The 17125-nt window shown below is 28.7% G+C and overlaps 1 protein-coding gene across 9 annotated transcripts in view; it reads left to right on the top strand.

The window, feature by feature from the left end:
- Hex-A (Hexokinase A) overlaps window positions 1-17125 on the top strand; it is a 315316-nt gene that overhangs the window by 273048 nt on the left and 25143 nt on the right. For 8 of the 9 annotated variants that reach the window (XM_075366033.1, XM_075366028.1, XM_075366025.1 and 5 more), the window contains exon 2: window positions 16467-16629. In XM_075366033.1, the coding sequence (XP_075222148.1) occupies window positions 16467-16629 (163 nt within the window). Of the gene's footprint in view, window positions 1-10941; window positions 11108-16466; window positions 16630-17125 lie in introns of those variants that run through there. The other variant, XM_075366030.1, reaches the window with a different exon arrangement.

Below are 17125 nucleotides of genomic sequence, written 5' to 3'. Positions count from 1 at the left end.
AAATTTTAAAAAAAGTGTGAAATTAAGTCTGTTCGAACCGACGTGCCTTTCCTTTGTAACATCCAAATATTTCATTAATTAAAAATTTTATTTGGCTATAGCTCTAGAACCAATGAATATAAGTACCACTTATGATAAATCGTTGAAAAGCTCTCCAATGAGGGCATATTACTGCAGTTAAGAAAAAAGTTTAAAATGCAATTTTTTTAGTTTGGACTTTTTGGACATTTTTGGTCAAGTTGATTGCAATCAATCAATAAGGGAGATGCACAAGTAAATATTATAACAGTTTTAAATACAAAATTTCAACATCCTACGGCTAATCATAATCGTTTTTTGAGTTATGCGAGATACATACGTCACGCTGAAAGTAGTCAAAATGAATTCATGGATAGTCAAAATGGATAATTTTCGTTGAAATCTGAAAACCGAAATCTTTCGCGATAACATCACTTCCTTTACTTCGTACAAGGAAGTAAAAAGTGGGGCTAGATGTTTTGCATACGTACATATGTACGTGTTTTTGCGTGTTTGAAGCATAATATTTTTTGACCGGATAAACCAATTTTTATGAAATTTGGCAGTGACTCGTGCACATGGGGCAATTTGTTGGTTAAAGTCTGGAGATAATATCTTCCAGGGATGGGTTAGATAGTTTCTTTGGAATCAATTTTCTTAAAATTTTGTAAACGTAACCCCACTTTATAAATTACTAAACTTAATACTTATCTTCCATTTTTAAAAAAGATATACCCCCAAAAGAATTTGGGGGTAAGAGGAAGAAGAATCTTCCTCTTCCAACAAAATCGATAAAAGCTATCTTATTATTTATTGCATATATTTTAACATAATTTTTTTGTCTTCCTAGGCATAGCAGTAGTGTAAAAGACCAAAAGAGAATTCTTTGTGGGCAATATAGGGTGTAGGGGAGCCGATCAAAGTTTAAAAATATCGGTATTTTTTAAACTATTTTTCTCCTTGTACGAAGTAAAGGAAGTATTGTGGTAGCAAAAAAAATTTGGATTTCAGATTTCAACGGAAGTATCCATTTTGACTAGTTTTGGTGTGACGTCTGTATTTACGTATATGTACCTTGCATACCTCAAAAACGATTAGCCGTAGGATGTTGAAATTTTTGATTTAGGACTGTTGTAACATCTAATTGTGCCACCTCCCCTTTTGATTGCAATCAACTTGACCAAAAATGTCCAAAAAGCCCAAATATAAAAAAAAAATGCATTTTGGACTTTTTCTTAACTGCAGTAATAGCCCTTAATGAGAGAATTTCAACGATATATCATAAGTGGAACTTATTTTCATTGGTTCCAGAGTTATAGCCAAGTAAAATTTTAATTAATGAAATATTTGGATCTTACAAGGGGAAGGCAATTCGGTTCGAATTAGACTTTATCTCCTTTTTTAACTTTTTTTTTTTTTAATTTGAATATATTGATTTATTAATAATTATTAACCTCTGATTGTAAAAAGGTTTTACGATAAATAATAAATCAATAATAACAAGTTATTAATGAAATAAAATCTTATGTACTACTCATTTAAAAAAAAAATATGTATATGTAATTTAATAGGCGCATAAGGAGATAATGTGGTGTCCATGTCAGTTTTTTTGGTTTATTTAAAGTTTTAATAATAATATAAAAATAAAATTTCATTATAATTCATTTCCACCCTGTTCCCAAAAGAAATCTTAGATAACTTTTTATTGGTTGCACATTTTTCAGCGGAATTTTTTTAGTTTTTTTCCATTGAACATATTAAACGGAGGGAATTTCTTGGGAGATAGTTGGGTAGCAGAAAAAACTGATTTTTTAAAATTTTTTAAATATTTTATATCTTATCATAAAAACCAATAAAATATCCAAGATTAAGTAATATGTTATCTTTTTTTTTTTTGTTTTGATTCCGCCAATCCTTTCTTTACAAATAACGTTCTAAAATGCTTATAACATTTATAAAATCTCGTCTTCATAAACGAGTGTAATGTTCTCCAATGACATGCTTTGTGAAACTGTTGATTGTATTACATCAGAATAAATTTTAGATGTTCTGAATGATATTCTAAGACTTAAGAGATAATAAAGATTCTATATTGCCATGGAAGTCATCATTACAGTTTTTCTCATGGTATTTGGTGATGCTTCAATACGTCTTTTGAATAACTTCCACGTAAAAGTTCATTATTTTGATTGTACGTTATAGAGTATAAATTTAAACTAGCATCGATCGGCTGTAGTGGAGATACTCATGTCGCTGAAATAATAATACAGTTTTAGTTTTGGAAGTTGTTAGACGAAATGCCTGTCCAGTTTTGTTCGATATATTTTATACATTTTTCCTGCTTTAATTAGCATCAGTTTATTATTTATATTATGTTTTCTTTCTTATTATTTGTTTATATTACTATTTTCTTGAAATTAAATCGTCTTGACCGAAAAACTCGATCACATAAAAATTAAGTTAAGACGATTTATCAAGTTGAACTTGATTTATCAAGTTCGGAGAAGTTCCCGTTACAAATCGTTGAATTGATTAGCTTTTTGCCTGTGTTACCTATATGTTTTTCGTGTGCTTTTAAGGCTATTAATTTCCTTCTCGATCTTTTTCTTAAATATCTATTTGCATTATATATTTAGAAATACAAACAGATATTTACGTTTATCAAACATTCTTTTGATGTAAGTACCATATCCATAATGATTGTTAGCGGTAACGATTGGTATCACAGCTAAAACATTATTGTAATAAAGAATAACAATTATCCAATACCAGGTTTAGAGAAGGTTAGCATTGCCTTGAAGAGGCTGAATATACTTTTACATATCGGCCTATAGAAGTATAGGTTTTAATTGAAAGACTCCTTCACCCCGGGTTCACTGCAGCGAATTGTATAATGAACATTATTACTCTCAGAGAAAGCAGCTAGGGTAATTTTTTAAACAAAAAGAAATCACAACAAAAGTCAATTAGCATGTGATGGAATGTAAACCAACATATTAAATGTCGTGTTGTGAAACTATACACTGTAATATACACTGCTTCAATTTAATATGGAATACTATTGTTCATCTGTATGAAGAATAAATAATGTCTTAAACAGCCTATTCCACGATTAAAAACAATATTTGAATAAATATTTTGTTTTTTCATGAGATAATTGTATTTTATGCGATTTCTTTTTTCCGATATAAATCATTGTGATTTTCCGTGCATATTTCAGTATAAGAAGTACGTATTTTCCTCGTTGCCCCTACTACTTTTATACTTGTTCCTAGAATTCATTTCTATTGCTATTATTATTATGAGATTGATGTGGTTAACTTCTTTACGTTATCTTTCTCAATTTTTGTTCATATTTAGTTTTCCTCTACGTTATATTTTCCGTTAATATTCAAATATATAAATTACTGTAGCGTGTTCCAAATATTTATGCCATTTGCTGTAAAATTCAGATTCCGATTTTATTTTTCAAGATGTATAATGTGATATATTTTTGTATTATTTCCATTGGCGGCTTGTAGCTAAAATTAGTGGGAATGCTACTCCAGAAATTTTTTCTGAAAAAATTTCAGAAAAATTTTCTGTAAAATAAAAAACCGAAAAAATCATTAAATAGAATAGCTGGAAGCAGAATAATAATCTAATTCTACACTTTTCAAGAATATGTTACTTTATCTCAATTATCTGGTATTTTATCTCACGTTTTCAAATAATAGTCTAATTAATTCAATTATTTAAAAATGAAATTTAAAAAAATAACATTTCTGTTGTCTCTCGTTGGGTAAAACTATGTTATCGAAAAATATAGATTGCTTGTGAGATCTCTTTATGATTTCCAATGTGAAAATAATAATGAGGATAGATTGCAGTGACAGAACTACAGAAAAACTACACAAATTATTAGGGATTTTGTGACCATTAATTTTCAAGCATTGCAATCATTTAAGTTCAGGTATTAAATAAATTTAGTGCGAAAACTTGACTACACCCGGCTAAACCCGAGTTCCGGGAAAGTCCTACAACTGTGGGTTATTTGTGATGCATGGCTTGCAAATACGCACACAACTTAATTTAAAATATTTTATAATTTTATTTAAATATAAAAATTGTTTCGTTTATTTAATTCAATGATTCTAATTAAAGCACGCTCTTATTCCGTATTTAATTCGCGTGGGTGAGGCGGTACTAGCGGCGACGGTTGGTACTAACTAAAGTAATATGATTTCACAACTTACAAAGAACAAATTCTACTAGTGTAGCCGCGAAGCTTAGCACACCAGGTACTGAGTCAACCGAACGATCGAATTCGAGGTCCAGACAGACCGAGTTAACTTCTTTACACTTTTAAATATTATTCATTTCTTGAACATGGTTCCGCTAGTATATTTTAATAAAATAATTAAAAGTAATTAATAAGTGATATATATCACCTTACGAGCAAATAAGTGAAGTCCTCGATATTATTCAAACCATCATTCAGGAATTAAAATATTATAATAAAGTCAAAAGTTAAAATAATTAAGTAGCTAAAATTTTATTCATTTTCAACTTTAAATTATAATATTTATAAACCATTTTTACCTGGTAACATGTCACAATAATTTTCTTGAACATGGTTTCGCAGGAATATTTTAATAAAATTAAAATATTTTTTAAAATTAATTAAAAAGTAATTAATAACTTTACCAGCAAATAATTATTGGCTGGTAAGGTGGTAATTATTTTGCTGGTAATCTCTTATTAATTATTTGTAATTATTTTATTATTCATTTATTTAATTATACCGCTCACCTGTGACGTTACAACATAGTAGACGACTACAACAGCATTTTTTGGGGTGGGGTGCAATTTTGAAAAATTTTTTGCAAATGTTATTTTTTATTGTTAAATGTGCCTAACAAAAATATGACCTTAATTAGGCTAAATCTCTAGATACTGAGGGTGACATTGCTCTACAGCCTCACCGTCTATCTTGACCTTTAAACCCCGAACACATGTACCCTCTATGGGCACGTATTTTGGGTTCCTTAGGTGTGAAAACGTCAAGATCCGGAGAAAACCGCATGTGTTCATACTGAACCAATTACATTACCTTCTAGAACTATAGCGCTAGCTGGGAAACTAAAAACAACCAAATTTGTTATGTGTTTAGTAAAATGTCTGAAGATGGAACAATCTTCAGTATTTACTACTTCCCCCTCATTACCAGATTTTAATCTGGTAAACACTAAATGATTTTAAGCATTTTTTTTTCTAAATTTAATCTTCCTGTTTGAGTGAAATATTGATTGTACTAAAAAATTCTTCCATTATTTACGTTTTTTTTCACTACAGATTTAACTGTAAAAAAATACAAGAAACCTTTAAGAGAAGATAGAAAATAATAGAAAAAAAATAGTACAAAACACCTTTAGATTGAGTTAGTTCGGGTTAAATTAAAAAAAAAAGTGTACTTTAATTGGCCATAAAAAGTGGAAACGATTAATCAAATCTTATAAATTTAAAGAAAAAATTGCGATTTCAAAAAAGTCTAAGAATCCATTTAAAAATTTCATAACATGGAATTTCAACTATAAATGAGCGTTTTATAATAAAAAAATTAAAAAAAAAAAACAAAAAAATAATGTTAAAATAAATAATAGTATTATCATTTGGGGGGTGAATATGTTGTTTACGTACAGGATTATAAATCCTGTAGCTCAGCGTATACGAGTCGAATCCTCCTGTACGATAGTTATAACCTCGAAGCTTGTGCCATTTTTGAAAGAATACCTTATAAGACCGGAATTCGAACTCGGGACCTCCAGATGAAAGGCCGAGATACTACCATTTCTCCACGGAGATCGGCATTTTGCTGTAGCATTTAGTTAGCCTAAAACTTATATAAGTTTATAAGATCTTTGGTTAAACCAAATTTGATGTGGACACCACATTACTTGCTTGTACACCTAGTAAAATTCATATACACATTTTTTTAAATGAAAAGTACATAAAATTTTATTTCATTAATAACTAATGATGTTATTCACGCTTTTTTATTGTTATTATTGAATTATTATTTATCGTAAAAATTATTTCACAATCTGAGATAAATAATTATTAATAAATCAATATATTTAATTTAAAAAAAAAATTAAAAAAAAAAAAAGAGATGAAGTCTGATTCGAACCGACGTGCCCCATCCCTTTGTATTGTAAGATCTAAAACTTTTATTTGGCTGTAACTCTGGAACCAATGAAAATAAGTACCACTTATGATATATCTTTAAACGCTCTCAGTGAGGACTTACTACATTGCAGTTAGGAAAAAGTTCAAAATCCAAATTTTTTGAATTTTGGGTTTTTTGGACATTTTGGTCCAGCCGATTGCAATCAAAAGATGAGGTAAACAACTAGATGTTACAACAGTCATAAATCCAATATTTCAACAGTCTACTGCTAATTGTTTCTGTGTTATGCGAGATACGTACGTACGTACGTACACAGACGTCACGCCGAAACTAGTAAAAATCGATTCAGGGATGATCAAAATGGATATTGCCGTTGAAATCTGAAAACCGAGATTTTTCGCGATTATAATACTTTCTTTACTTCGTACAAGGAAGAAAAAATTATTTAATTATAAAGTATACTGTTTCTCTCTCCCAGATAAAAAAAAAGAAGAGGAGAAGGAAAATGATAGGATGAGATTCTTAAGAAAGAAAAGGTGTTTTTTAATATTTTATTCGCCATGGATAAAGATTAGGCTTTATTTTAGAATCTTTTTTACATTCTTACATATACTTTTTTTTTAATTTTAACATATACTTAGCTTTAATTTCTTGAAGCGTGTACAGTTTTATTCTGGTTATAGTCTGTTTTATGATGTTTAAAGATGCAAATGTAAAAAACATTTGTCACGAAAAATTAACCTGTTCTTGCGTCATAATGTGCAAGTATGATTCAAGACACTGTACGTGATTTCTGCCTCATATCGCATCCTTAGCGTATTTATATACTAGCCTTGCTAGAATAAGTCGTTGACCTCATTACTTTCTCAGCTTCGCTGTTAATTTGCCGCTCGCTCCGTTTTTTTTTTTTTTTTTTTTACATAGCCGATATTAAGACAGTTTTTCTATAATAAATTGCATGTACAACTTAAAAATCTGTACGATTTGTATTTTTATAACTACGTTTTCATATATGGAATGATCTTTTTGAATAATAAATATTTACTACTGCAATCTTCTATTTTAAAATCAATTTCAATTAATGAAATAAATATCAGAAGGAAATTGGGATTTAACAATTAATTATTCTAATACATTCACTGGGAGATTTAATTATTAAAGCAATATAATTATCAATTATGTGGTAATCAATATTACCCCAGAAGGCCTAGTGATTTCATATCTTCTTTCCTGAATCTTCAGAAGAATCAACAGGTTGCAAGGGGCAAATGCGCTTAAGATATATGAATAATACTATACTTATTAAAATAATTACGTTTAGTTAAAGGTAACCTTTGAATATAATTATTTGTGGTTAGCGATAATAACTTCAAGGATTTTGTATCTCGAAAGAAGGCTGTACGAGTTTAGTCATTTTCATTTAATGAACGTTGGCCTATTTTTGTGGTTAACGTTTTTAGAAACAAGATTGAAGTATCACTAACGATACCATTAGCGTTGTACATAAACATTTACGCAGCCCTGAAATTTTATTGGATGAATCATTACGATTAATGAATTTTTATTTCATTATCAGTTCGTTAATTGTCGGCTTACTTTCTTTTTCCTGTTTTAGCTTCCGGTTATTACCGTTCAGGTAAGTATTTCAGAGGATGATATGTATAAGTATAAATGAAGTGTAGTCTTGTACAGTCTCAGTTCGACCATTATTGAGATGTGTGGTTAATTGAAACCCTACCACCAAACAATATCGTACCGATATTGTTTGGTGGTACGATCTAGTATTCAAATCCGTGTAAAAATAACTGACTTTACTAGGATTTGAACGCTGGAACTCTCTACTTCCAAATAAGTTGATTTGGGAAGACGCGTTCACCTCTAGACCAACCCGGTGGGTTAATTGATGGGTTACTGTCTTTTAGCCAGTTAAGATTACGATTAGAGAAATTGCAAAGTTATGATATTTAATCAATAGTTCAATCATTATTTTTTCGTTCGGATCCATTACGAATCTAGTCTTTACAACTAAAATTACGATGTAGTTAACTTTTGAATATAACAGCCGGCATAACTTTTGGTACTGTTCTATATCTGTCCAAGAGAAGGAGACATTTAGTCTGCTCCTAGTTTCCCAGTACAAATTGCCCTTCAGACATTTACTTACAACTTTGACCAATTCATAACTTTTATTTTTTTTTACATATTACATCCTTGGCAGAAGAATAGATACAAATTTAATAATGCAAGGTGTATGACTAAATATTTTTTAAGGCTGTCGCAGTTTGGTCATCTTGGATGTTATGTGTTTGACTTTTTCTGCAGTGATAGTAATGCACAATTAGTCGTTGAAACCTTTTTGACACAATATTGATTGGTTTTTAATTTATTACCAAAATACGAACGGTATTTTCCCTAGAGACGTTGTCCGAAGCAAAGTTTATAATTTTTTTAAAGATAATTTTACATTTTGAACAAAGTTTGTCATATAAATATTTATAAAGCTTCAAACAAGACAAATAGTAAATATTATTTAATTATGAATGATTCATTAAAAAAATGTATATTAAAAAAAAAAACAACGTATTATCGTTACATAGGATGTAAAGTTTTAGTGATAACAAAAAAATAAAAGTAATCTTTTGTTTCTTATATTAATTTATTTTTATTATTAATTCGCCATATAAGCTCAGCTCTTATGCATGGCAATATGAAATAGAAATTTGTGGCGTGTGAAAAATTCCATGCTTGACCGGTATTCGAATACGGGACCTCCGGATGATAGGCCGAGATGTAATTTAGAGATTTAGAAGTTAGTATGCATTAATTAAAATAAGCGTCACACTGTACACGAAAAATGTTAAGTGTTTTTTTATTGTTTAGGCGTTTTAAAACTTTTTTTAAAAATTAAAAAAATTAGTTGAACACCAATTAATTTTTCCTTTTAAAAGAAATTCCTATTAAAAGATTTTGTACGTTTAGAAATAGTTAAATAAATTTCTTTGTCCTCCCAGGGTCTCTCTCGTACAGAAGGGATGGGTTTGTTTGGAAACAACTGGAATGTTCGTGAAGTAGTGAGGGTAATCTTAAAATAGGGCAGGTCAGCTTAGGTGGGGGTGTGGTTGATGACGTAGTTATGATGTCAGCCCAAACAATTCTATAATACTCCAGCAGATGTCGCGTCCAGCTGAAAAACGTGCCTGTTGTAACGTTTTCGTTTCTAGTTCTTGTATTTATAAATAAATTAAAATTATATACTGATGTTTATTTTTCTCCATAAAGTTCATTTAAGTTAATAATTGTAACTAAACTTTACTCATTGTAATTCATTTGTTTTATTATCATTAGTGTTAAGGAAAATTTATAAAAATTCTCCTGCCACAGGTATTGATTTTTAATAACTAATCGTTGTATAACATCTATTTGACGTAACTTCGTTTCACAACTTCCTTTGGTTTTTTGCACAATTTTCCTGTTTTTATAACTGTAAAAAAAATTACCTAATCGTATATTTGATATGAGGTACATTCTTTACAAATGGAAACGAAATTTATAATACCGATAAATTAAAATTCTTGTAATTTTTTTTTAATAAAACATAATATTTGTAAATTGTATATTAATAATCAAGAAAATTCGTAACACTCTAAATAAAAGATATGATGAATAGTTTAGAATCTTCTTTACCTTAAAGTGACAAACCGAAAGAAAAATGTAAAAAAAATTACCATGTTACGGTATTTTGAAATTATTAAAAATAATTTCTATTTGTAAAGTAATCATGTACAGTCTATTTTAAAGTGCATTAAATTATTATATTTAGTTTTTATAATGTATTTTATTGAGTTTCCTTCATACACAGGAAGTTGGCTATCTCTCTGAGTACAGTTCAGTAGAAAGAGAAACACCATACTATTTGTATATATACACTTGTTCCAGTCATACTCTGGTACATCGGTCTTTCATTATTTTTAAAATATACAACTGAGCAATTGTTTTTGTAAATATGATTTTTAATTTTCAAACTTTTTTACTCAAGAAATTGTAAATTTTCTTGATGTACGTTAAATCTATAGTCAAAGTTGAATTAAATACTTGCATATGATAGATACTATTCATTTAAGCCGATTAATTTATTATGAAACATAAGAATCTATATCAAAGCATTGTCGTTAGCACAGAAACAGCGACAAAAAAAAAAACGTAATACTAATCGTATATTCAATGGTACGCGTGTCAATTAATGGAAATTAATTCGTATACAAAGGTTTTTATCTGTGTGAAAAAAAATATTTTAAAGGATAGTTTTACATTAATTTATTTACCAGATAATCATTCATTAGTAAACGAATTTACGAATCGTATCTGTAATTTATTGATCTGATATAATATTCTGATACGTTTTTCAAAGTATTGATTAAATTACATCACAAAAAAATAATTATGTAATATATATATATATATATGAAATATCTATTTACAAGGTGTATGCTTTTAATTTCAATGAAAATAATACATTACATATAATATTGCAACATCATACAAGGAAACCGAAGTACAGCAACGTTCGCGGTATTAGAGTGAGAGGTATTACAAGTGATGAAAAAGAAAAAAGATAGAAGTATTTAGTCTGGGTCGATGCCGCGCCTCCAGTATCTACCAATAGGCGAAAGCGACGCAAGGGCTCGCCTTCCCCCACTATTTAGGCTTTGTATACGTGCACGACCTCACTGTAAACGAGTTGCTACGGAGACTAGAGTGTAAAAAGCGTTCTTCTACATTTCGGTCTCATTCATCGCCGTAAAAACATATTGTTAAGTATTATTACGTTGTTTTTTTGTTTTAAGTTTATTTTTATAATTAACCGTCATGGGCCTTAGGAACGTTCTTCTTTCGCCACCAAAAGTGGTTGATCCTGTTAGGGTAAGTTGTTTGTTATTAATATACTTATTCTCCGGGTTTTATTTTTTTTATTTATGATATTTGAAGGTGTGTCATGGCGGGAGAATGTTTAATTATTTAAGTTATTTATTCTTAATAAATAATGCCGTATATTTAAATTTATTGGTCTTAATTATTTTTTTATATAACATGGCCTGAGTTATACGTTCCCAACTTTTTATCAAGTAATTGATTTAAGGGGGTGGGGGGGGGGGTTGTAGTTATTAATACGATTCTGTATAAAGGAATAATACGTTAAAATTCTATTAAAATTTATTTAATTACAAGCATTATTGAATTATACATTAAATCTTAAAATTTATTGTACATTTATTAAGAGATTACTCTTTTTTTATTTAACCTAGTTCGTATGTTTATAAAAAAAATTATTAGAAAAAAATATTTTTAATAATATGTTAATAATAGGTTTTATTCCAATTTTTATTAGTATTTTAGATATGAAGCTTTAATATAAATCAGTTTTATTCGAGAGGTACTGTCGATAGCAAAGTACTCCTGATAGGCAAAATGTTTTGTATTTTCTTCTTTTTGAAGAAAAATGTTTTATTTGATTGTAATCTTAAACAACGCGCCTTATCTGTATTTTGTTTAATTCATTATTATATAATTTATTTTTTATTAAAAACTGATTTTTTTAAATAATACACTAACTGTTCGATGCGTCCAATATTCATCAATTGATACCGTGTCTTTATGACTACAATGTATATAGGTATTTTAAAATAACTATTCTTTAATATCATCTAATTTCTTTCAGTATTGTTGCAACATTTTAATTTATATTTATAAGTCTGAAACTAGTTCATTCGTGTATGCGATATTACTATTAATATAAAAATATTAATGTTAAATACTTAATTACATAATTTAAGTAGAAACACTTCATTAAACAAAATAAATTTAAAAAAAATGTAATTAGTTTTGCTCATAAATTTTGTTGTGACACGTGATGCAGCACACAGGTGAGAACTCGGCGGAGTTGTGTGTGACGTTAATGCAAAATGTGACAACAATGCGCGCACTAGTAGTTTTCACGTTAACATTTGCGTCCTTGTATTTTTTTTTATTATGCACAAGAAATTCAGTTTATTGCAACGCTTCCTATGAAACAGTTTTTAATTGAAATAATTCCAATATTTATATAAATATATTCTGATTTGTAAACTTAGTATGTTGTTATTTGTACACGAATAGAATTTGTTTTAGTATAAATTTAAAAAAAAATTGTTTAAAGACGTGTTATTGTCTCTAAATATTCTCCTTAACATCTAATTGTTGTCAAATATTTCGATTGTCACTCTTAACACAAGCAGCAGCAGCACCGTCTCAGCATTTTGAGTTAGGTTTGTAAAATTGTTTTAACGTAAATGTACGTATGCAGAAATAACTTAAAAAAATAAATAAATAAAAACATTTGCAGCATCCACCTATAACAAAAAAAAAATTACTAAATTTAGTAATCCTTTATACTTCGGTGTAATTCCATAAATACGATAATATTTAAAAGGGAAATATGTAATCATATGTTAATAATTATTTTGAGTTGAAAATCTTAAAAAATGTCACAGTTTTCAAGGTCATACAATTTATGTTTGTAAATAGTAACTGCGTGTTTTTATATAATTTGAAAAAAAATCGTGGTAGGCCTACGTATCTCTTAGTTTTGAAAAACATTTTTTTTTAATATTAAATGAATTAATTATACATATTAAATTTATTATAAATCTTGTAGCACGTTTCACGTCTTCGAGTGGGTGTTTGAAAATTTGATTGATTTGTTGTTAGCCGTCGAATGAGCTCACTATTAAATGATAGACTGATTTATCCTGTTTGAGTATAATGTTTCTGGAATGTTCAGATTAATTTTTTTAAACGAGCGGTCTCTGTTCTACATATTAAAGTTGACGGCACAGATTTTTTTCCTGGTCCGATTTCTGCCTGCGATCAGATTACGGCAATATATTTTTGTGATTAACACTGAGTGTAATTATCTTTATTGTTTTCAAAATGATAGTATCAGTAACTGCGAATGAACGAACTAATGAATGAATATTTGTATTTGCTTGCTATATATTATGATTTTTCTTCATAATGTTTTGAAAAATTATTTAAATCTTATTTTATAAAAATTCGGCATTTTGTTTTTTTTTTTTTAAATAAATTAGCTTAAACTTCTGTATTCTATATTTTGTTGGATGTAGTTAATACTTTTTTTAAGTAAGAATAGTTAATAAAAAGCAAGGTAAAATTAATACTGTATTTTGTCAAATTGTGATATAAAATATCCCAATATGTTTCATAGTACTTTATTATTTATTAACAAATTACTAACTTTGGTTCCTTACACATTGTTAGTGGAAAAAACATTGGCAACTGGTGATAACTTTCATCCTTGTTTTTTTAACAAATTAGGTTAGGTTTGTCATCAAACCATTAAACATTTTTAATTTCCCTTTCAATGCCAGAGTTTTTTCAAGAGGATTTACAATAAGTATTAGTTACTTTTCTACAAGTATACATCAAAAGTATTAATAAAAAAATAAATATTTACAAAAAACATTTTCAGATTTTTTTCAAAAATATTGAAATAGAATAGATATAAGAAGAAACAGTCAGAATAAATTTATTCACACCACACAATATATGTTTTTTTTTGTTTTTTTTTTTTTTTAATATACACACCAATTTTGTTCAGTTATCTTTCTAAATAATCAAGTTATAATGTTTTTATAAAAATGTGTTCTTTGTTTGTTTTGTCAAAGTTTTCACTTCTACGCCTAATAAACAATTAGCTATTGAGTCTCTCAACTTATTGTTTCACAAGTCTGCAATAAAACAGTATAGAAAAACAATAATCTTACTTAAGTCTAGTTCTAAGCTTAATTTTGCATGAAAAGAGAATTCAGCAATGACAAAATGGAAGACATTTTGGATGCAAATACCAGTTTTGCATTTTGTGCCAACAAAAGTAAATTTATTTCTCTTTTTTCATGCTTGTATGCTCATTTTACAAACTCTTCTTTTCTTTCTTACACTGGAGGTTTTCAAAAAAAATTTAAAGGTCTGCATCATTTTCACCACCTTGTTTTTTATTGGTTTGGAGACTAATACAATTAGTTTATCTTTCTGTAAAGCTAACCGCTCCCAGGACAAATCATAAACTAATGAGACAGTATAATCTAAGCGAAATAAAGGTCTATTATCAGTATAATTTATAAATTATGTAAGCGTTCACACTCACATGGCCAAATATAGTGAATGTTAGTTTTTCCTTATTTAACTGTTTTTCTGTCGTCTAAATACTGATACAACATTTGATTGGAGCCATCCTACCCCTCATAAAATTGTTATACAGCTCAATCATTTGGACTTATTTGTAACAACATTTTGTTCACCTCTTCTCTTTAATCTTCTCTCATTTACTGCAGAAGCATTGGTCAACAGAACAAAGATTTGTTTCTTCTGAGATTTCTTTGGTCTGTATCACTTGTTTATGCATTTATTTAGATTTACTAATATCCAACTTTTGTTTCATTCTTAGGAGGAATGCCTTTTATTTTCATAAAATATTCCTGTTAAGAATTACCTCTACAATAAAAGTATTTGGCTAATTTTAAAGACTTAATTTTTGGTTAATTTAAAAAAACATGGAAACCTTTATTAAATTAGTAATCTAATAAATGTTACCATTACAGTGTATGTTATGCCTTTACATTTTATTTCATTTTTGTCTGCTCCTGCTGCACCAGTATATACAAAGAAGTTCAAACAGTAATGGGTAACAGCATCACAAATCATCCAAAGTTTCACTACCCATCGGTGATGCTTCTTGGGCATGTATTGAAGTAACTGAGAATGAATCTGCGCTAATCATATTCTCATCTACTGAAAGATCTTGACTTGGGGTAAAGTAGATTTGAAAACCGATTAAGTCAACCAAAGGACTGAACCATGCACAAGGATTGTAGTTAGGTTATGTGGTTTGGGCAGGTTACACTAGTATATCTGCAATATAAAAAAACTGAAGTTTGGTTTGAAAACGATAGCAGGTAAACAACCTCCCAAACCAAGGAATATGTTGCCTAGAGCCCACCTACACCAATAATTGTAAATTGTTTTTATTTATTAACATATTTATCAACACAGATACGAACCGTATAGGTTAGTGTATTTTATAAAATTTTCTATTAAAGCAGTAGTGAGGAAAGGGCGAAAATAAGTGACTGGAGGAGAATTGATAGAGGAACAATATTTCAGCGTTGGCTACTCCTGAAACCCGAAATTATGATTGTAGTTGACTGTAGAAACATTGATTTTTTTGACCTCTGCCCACCAGCACCATCTACAGAATCACAGGTAACCACAGGAGCTGTCTGATGTAGCCTACCGCCAAGCCATTGTACAGGAGGAGGAATCGAAAGGTTGTAACTTTAGATATAATTTCATCATCTGACTCGCTTGAGTAAAGGTTATTTACATTACCTACTACTGATTTTGACGGACGATCTTTGGGAGGACTGTAATCCGAATAATTATGTGACGTCTATTACTGAACGATGTGAACTTCATCCACTATTATGAAGTATTTTCGCCCAGGTATTCATTTTCTAATAACTGGCACAATTTATTTTCACTAATTGCAGATCGAGATCGTTTCATTATTAAAATAACACTATAAAACATCATATAACTGGAACTAAACACGACATAACCAAAATAACAGAGACGCTTTTATAACATAACCAAACATCTCCTATTAAGAAAACAAACAGATTAATCGATATTTTGATCGATATATCGAATACATTTACAGCTAATACACGCAATTTTTTATTAACAGAACGTTTTTTCTTTATAAAAAAAATTACAAACGATGAGCAGAAAACATTTAAGTTTTATATTACTATTACTGGACGTCCGTATAAGCGGGACGTTCGCACTTTAAGCATATACCGTAAAAACGGACTTCGCACTGTAAAGGTTAAAAAACGTGTTTGAATTCTAATCTTGAGTATTTTGTTTTATTTACTCTTTACTGCAAAGAATTAGAAAATTACTTCAATTTTCTTTTTGTATGAAAAAATACTACTATATTTTCTTGTTATATGATTGAGAAATTTGTAATTGAATTGATTTTCCTTATATTGTTTATGCCAAATTAGATGAGGCAACATTTAAGAGAATATCTTTATAATTACTCTCCTTCAATTTTGTAATGAATTATATAACAGTCGCATAATTAATTCTAGAATGGATTTGATTGTGTTAAAATAGTTTGTTTTATTTCATAGTTTTTAATTAATACCTCTTTTTATTATAGATCAGGGAGCATTGTCAGAATCTTATATTAACTGATGATCAGGTGCAAGAATATATGTCAAGATTCTTAAATTGCATTAAAGATGGTCTTAGACTTTCTACACATAAATACGCAACTGTCAAGTGTTTTCCAACTTATGTTCAGGATCTTCCAAATGGCAAAGGTGAGAATAAATTTGTTATTGCTTATTTTTTACCAAGTATTAAAATCTTTAAAACAGCTTGATTACACAAGTAATAAAGTTTTTTTAATTTAAATTAAGGGGTTTAAGTAAGTTACCTTTCAAAATTATACTTTTCACTCGCTGTTAAGGGCTTATATTTAAAATAAATTTGACAAGACTTTGGTACTGATATAATAGGTGTAAGTATAAAATAGATGATTGCAGTATAGTTTCAGTTAATAAAATATCAAATAAAGATTAATCATAAGGTAACAAAACATTTTTTTTATTTTTGCTCAGTCCATAACTTCGATAGACTTATTTTATTTATTGTTTTTGGTTTTTTATTTTAAAGAATGTGATGATTCCCTTCCTTTTTGTATTCTACCATAAAACTTGACAGGTTTTTTTATTTTTGATATTGCATCTCCCTTTGGAATTTGAACAAACAATTACAAAACAACAAAGTTGAATTTGAAACTACTACATACAGTAG

Source organism: Lycorma delicatula, chromosome 5, assembly GCF_047948215.1.
Source record: "Lycorma delicatula isolate Av1 chromosome 5, ASM4794821v1, whole genome shotgun sequence".
Classification (NCBI taxonomy): Eukaryota; Metazoa; Arthropoda; class Insecta; order Hemiptera; family Fulgoridae; genus Lycorma; species Lycorma delicatula.
Note: the sequence above shows the minus strand (reverse complement) of the source record. Positions and strands in the feature narration are given on the sequence as shown.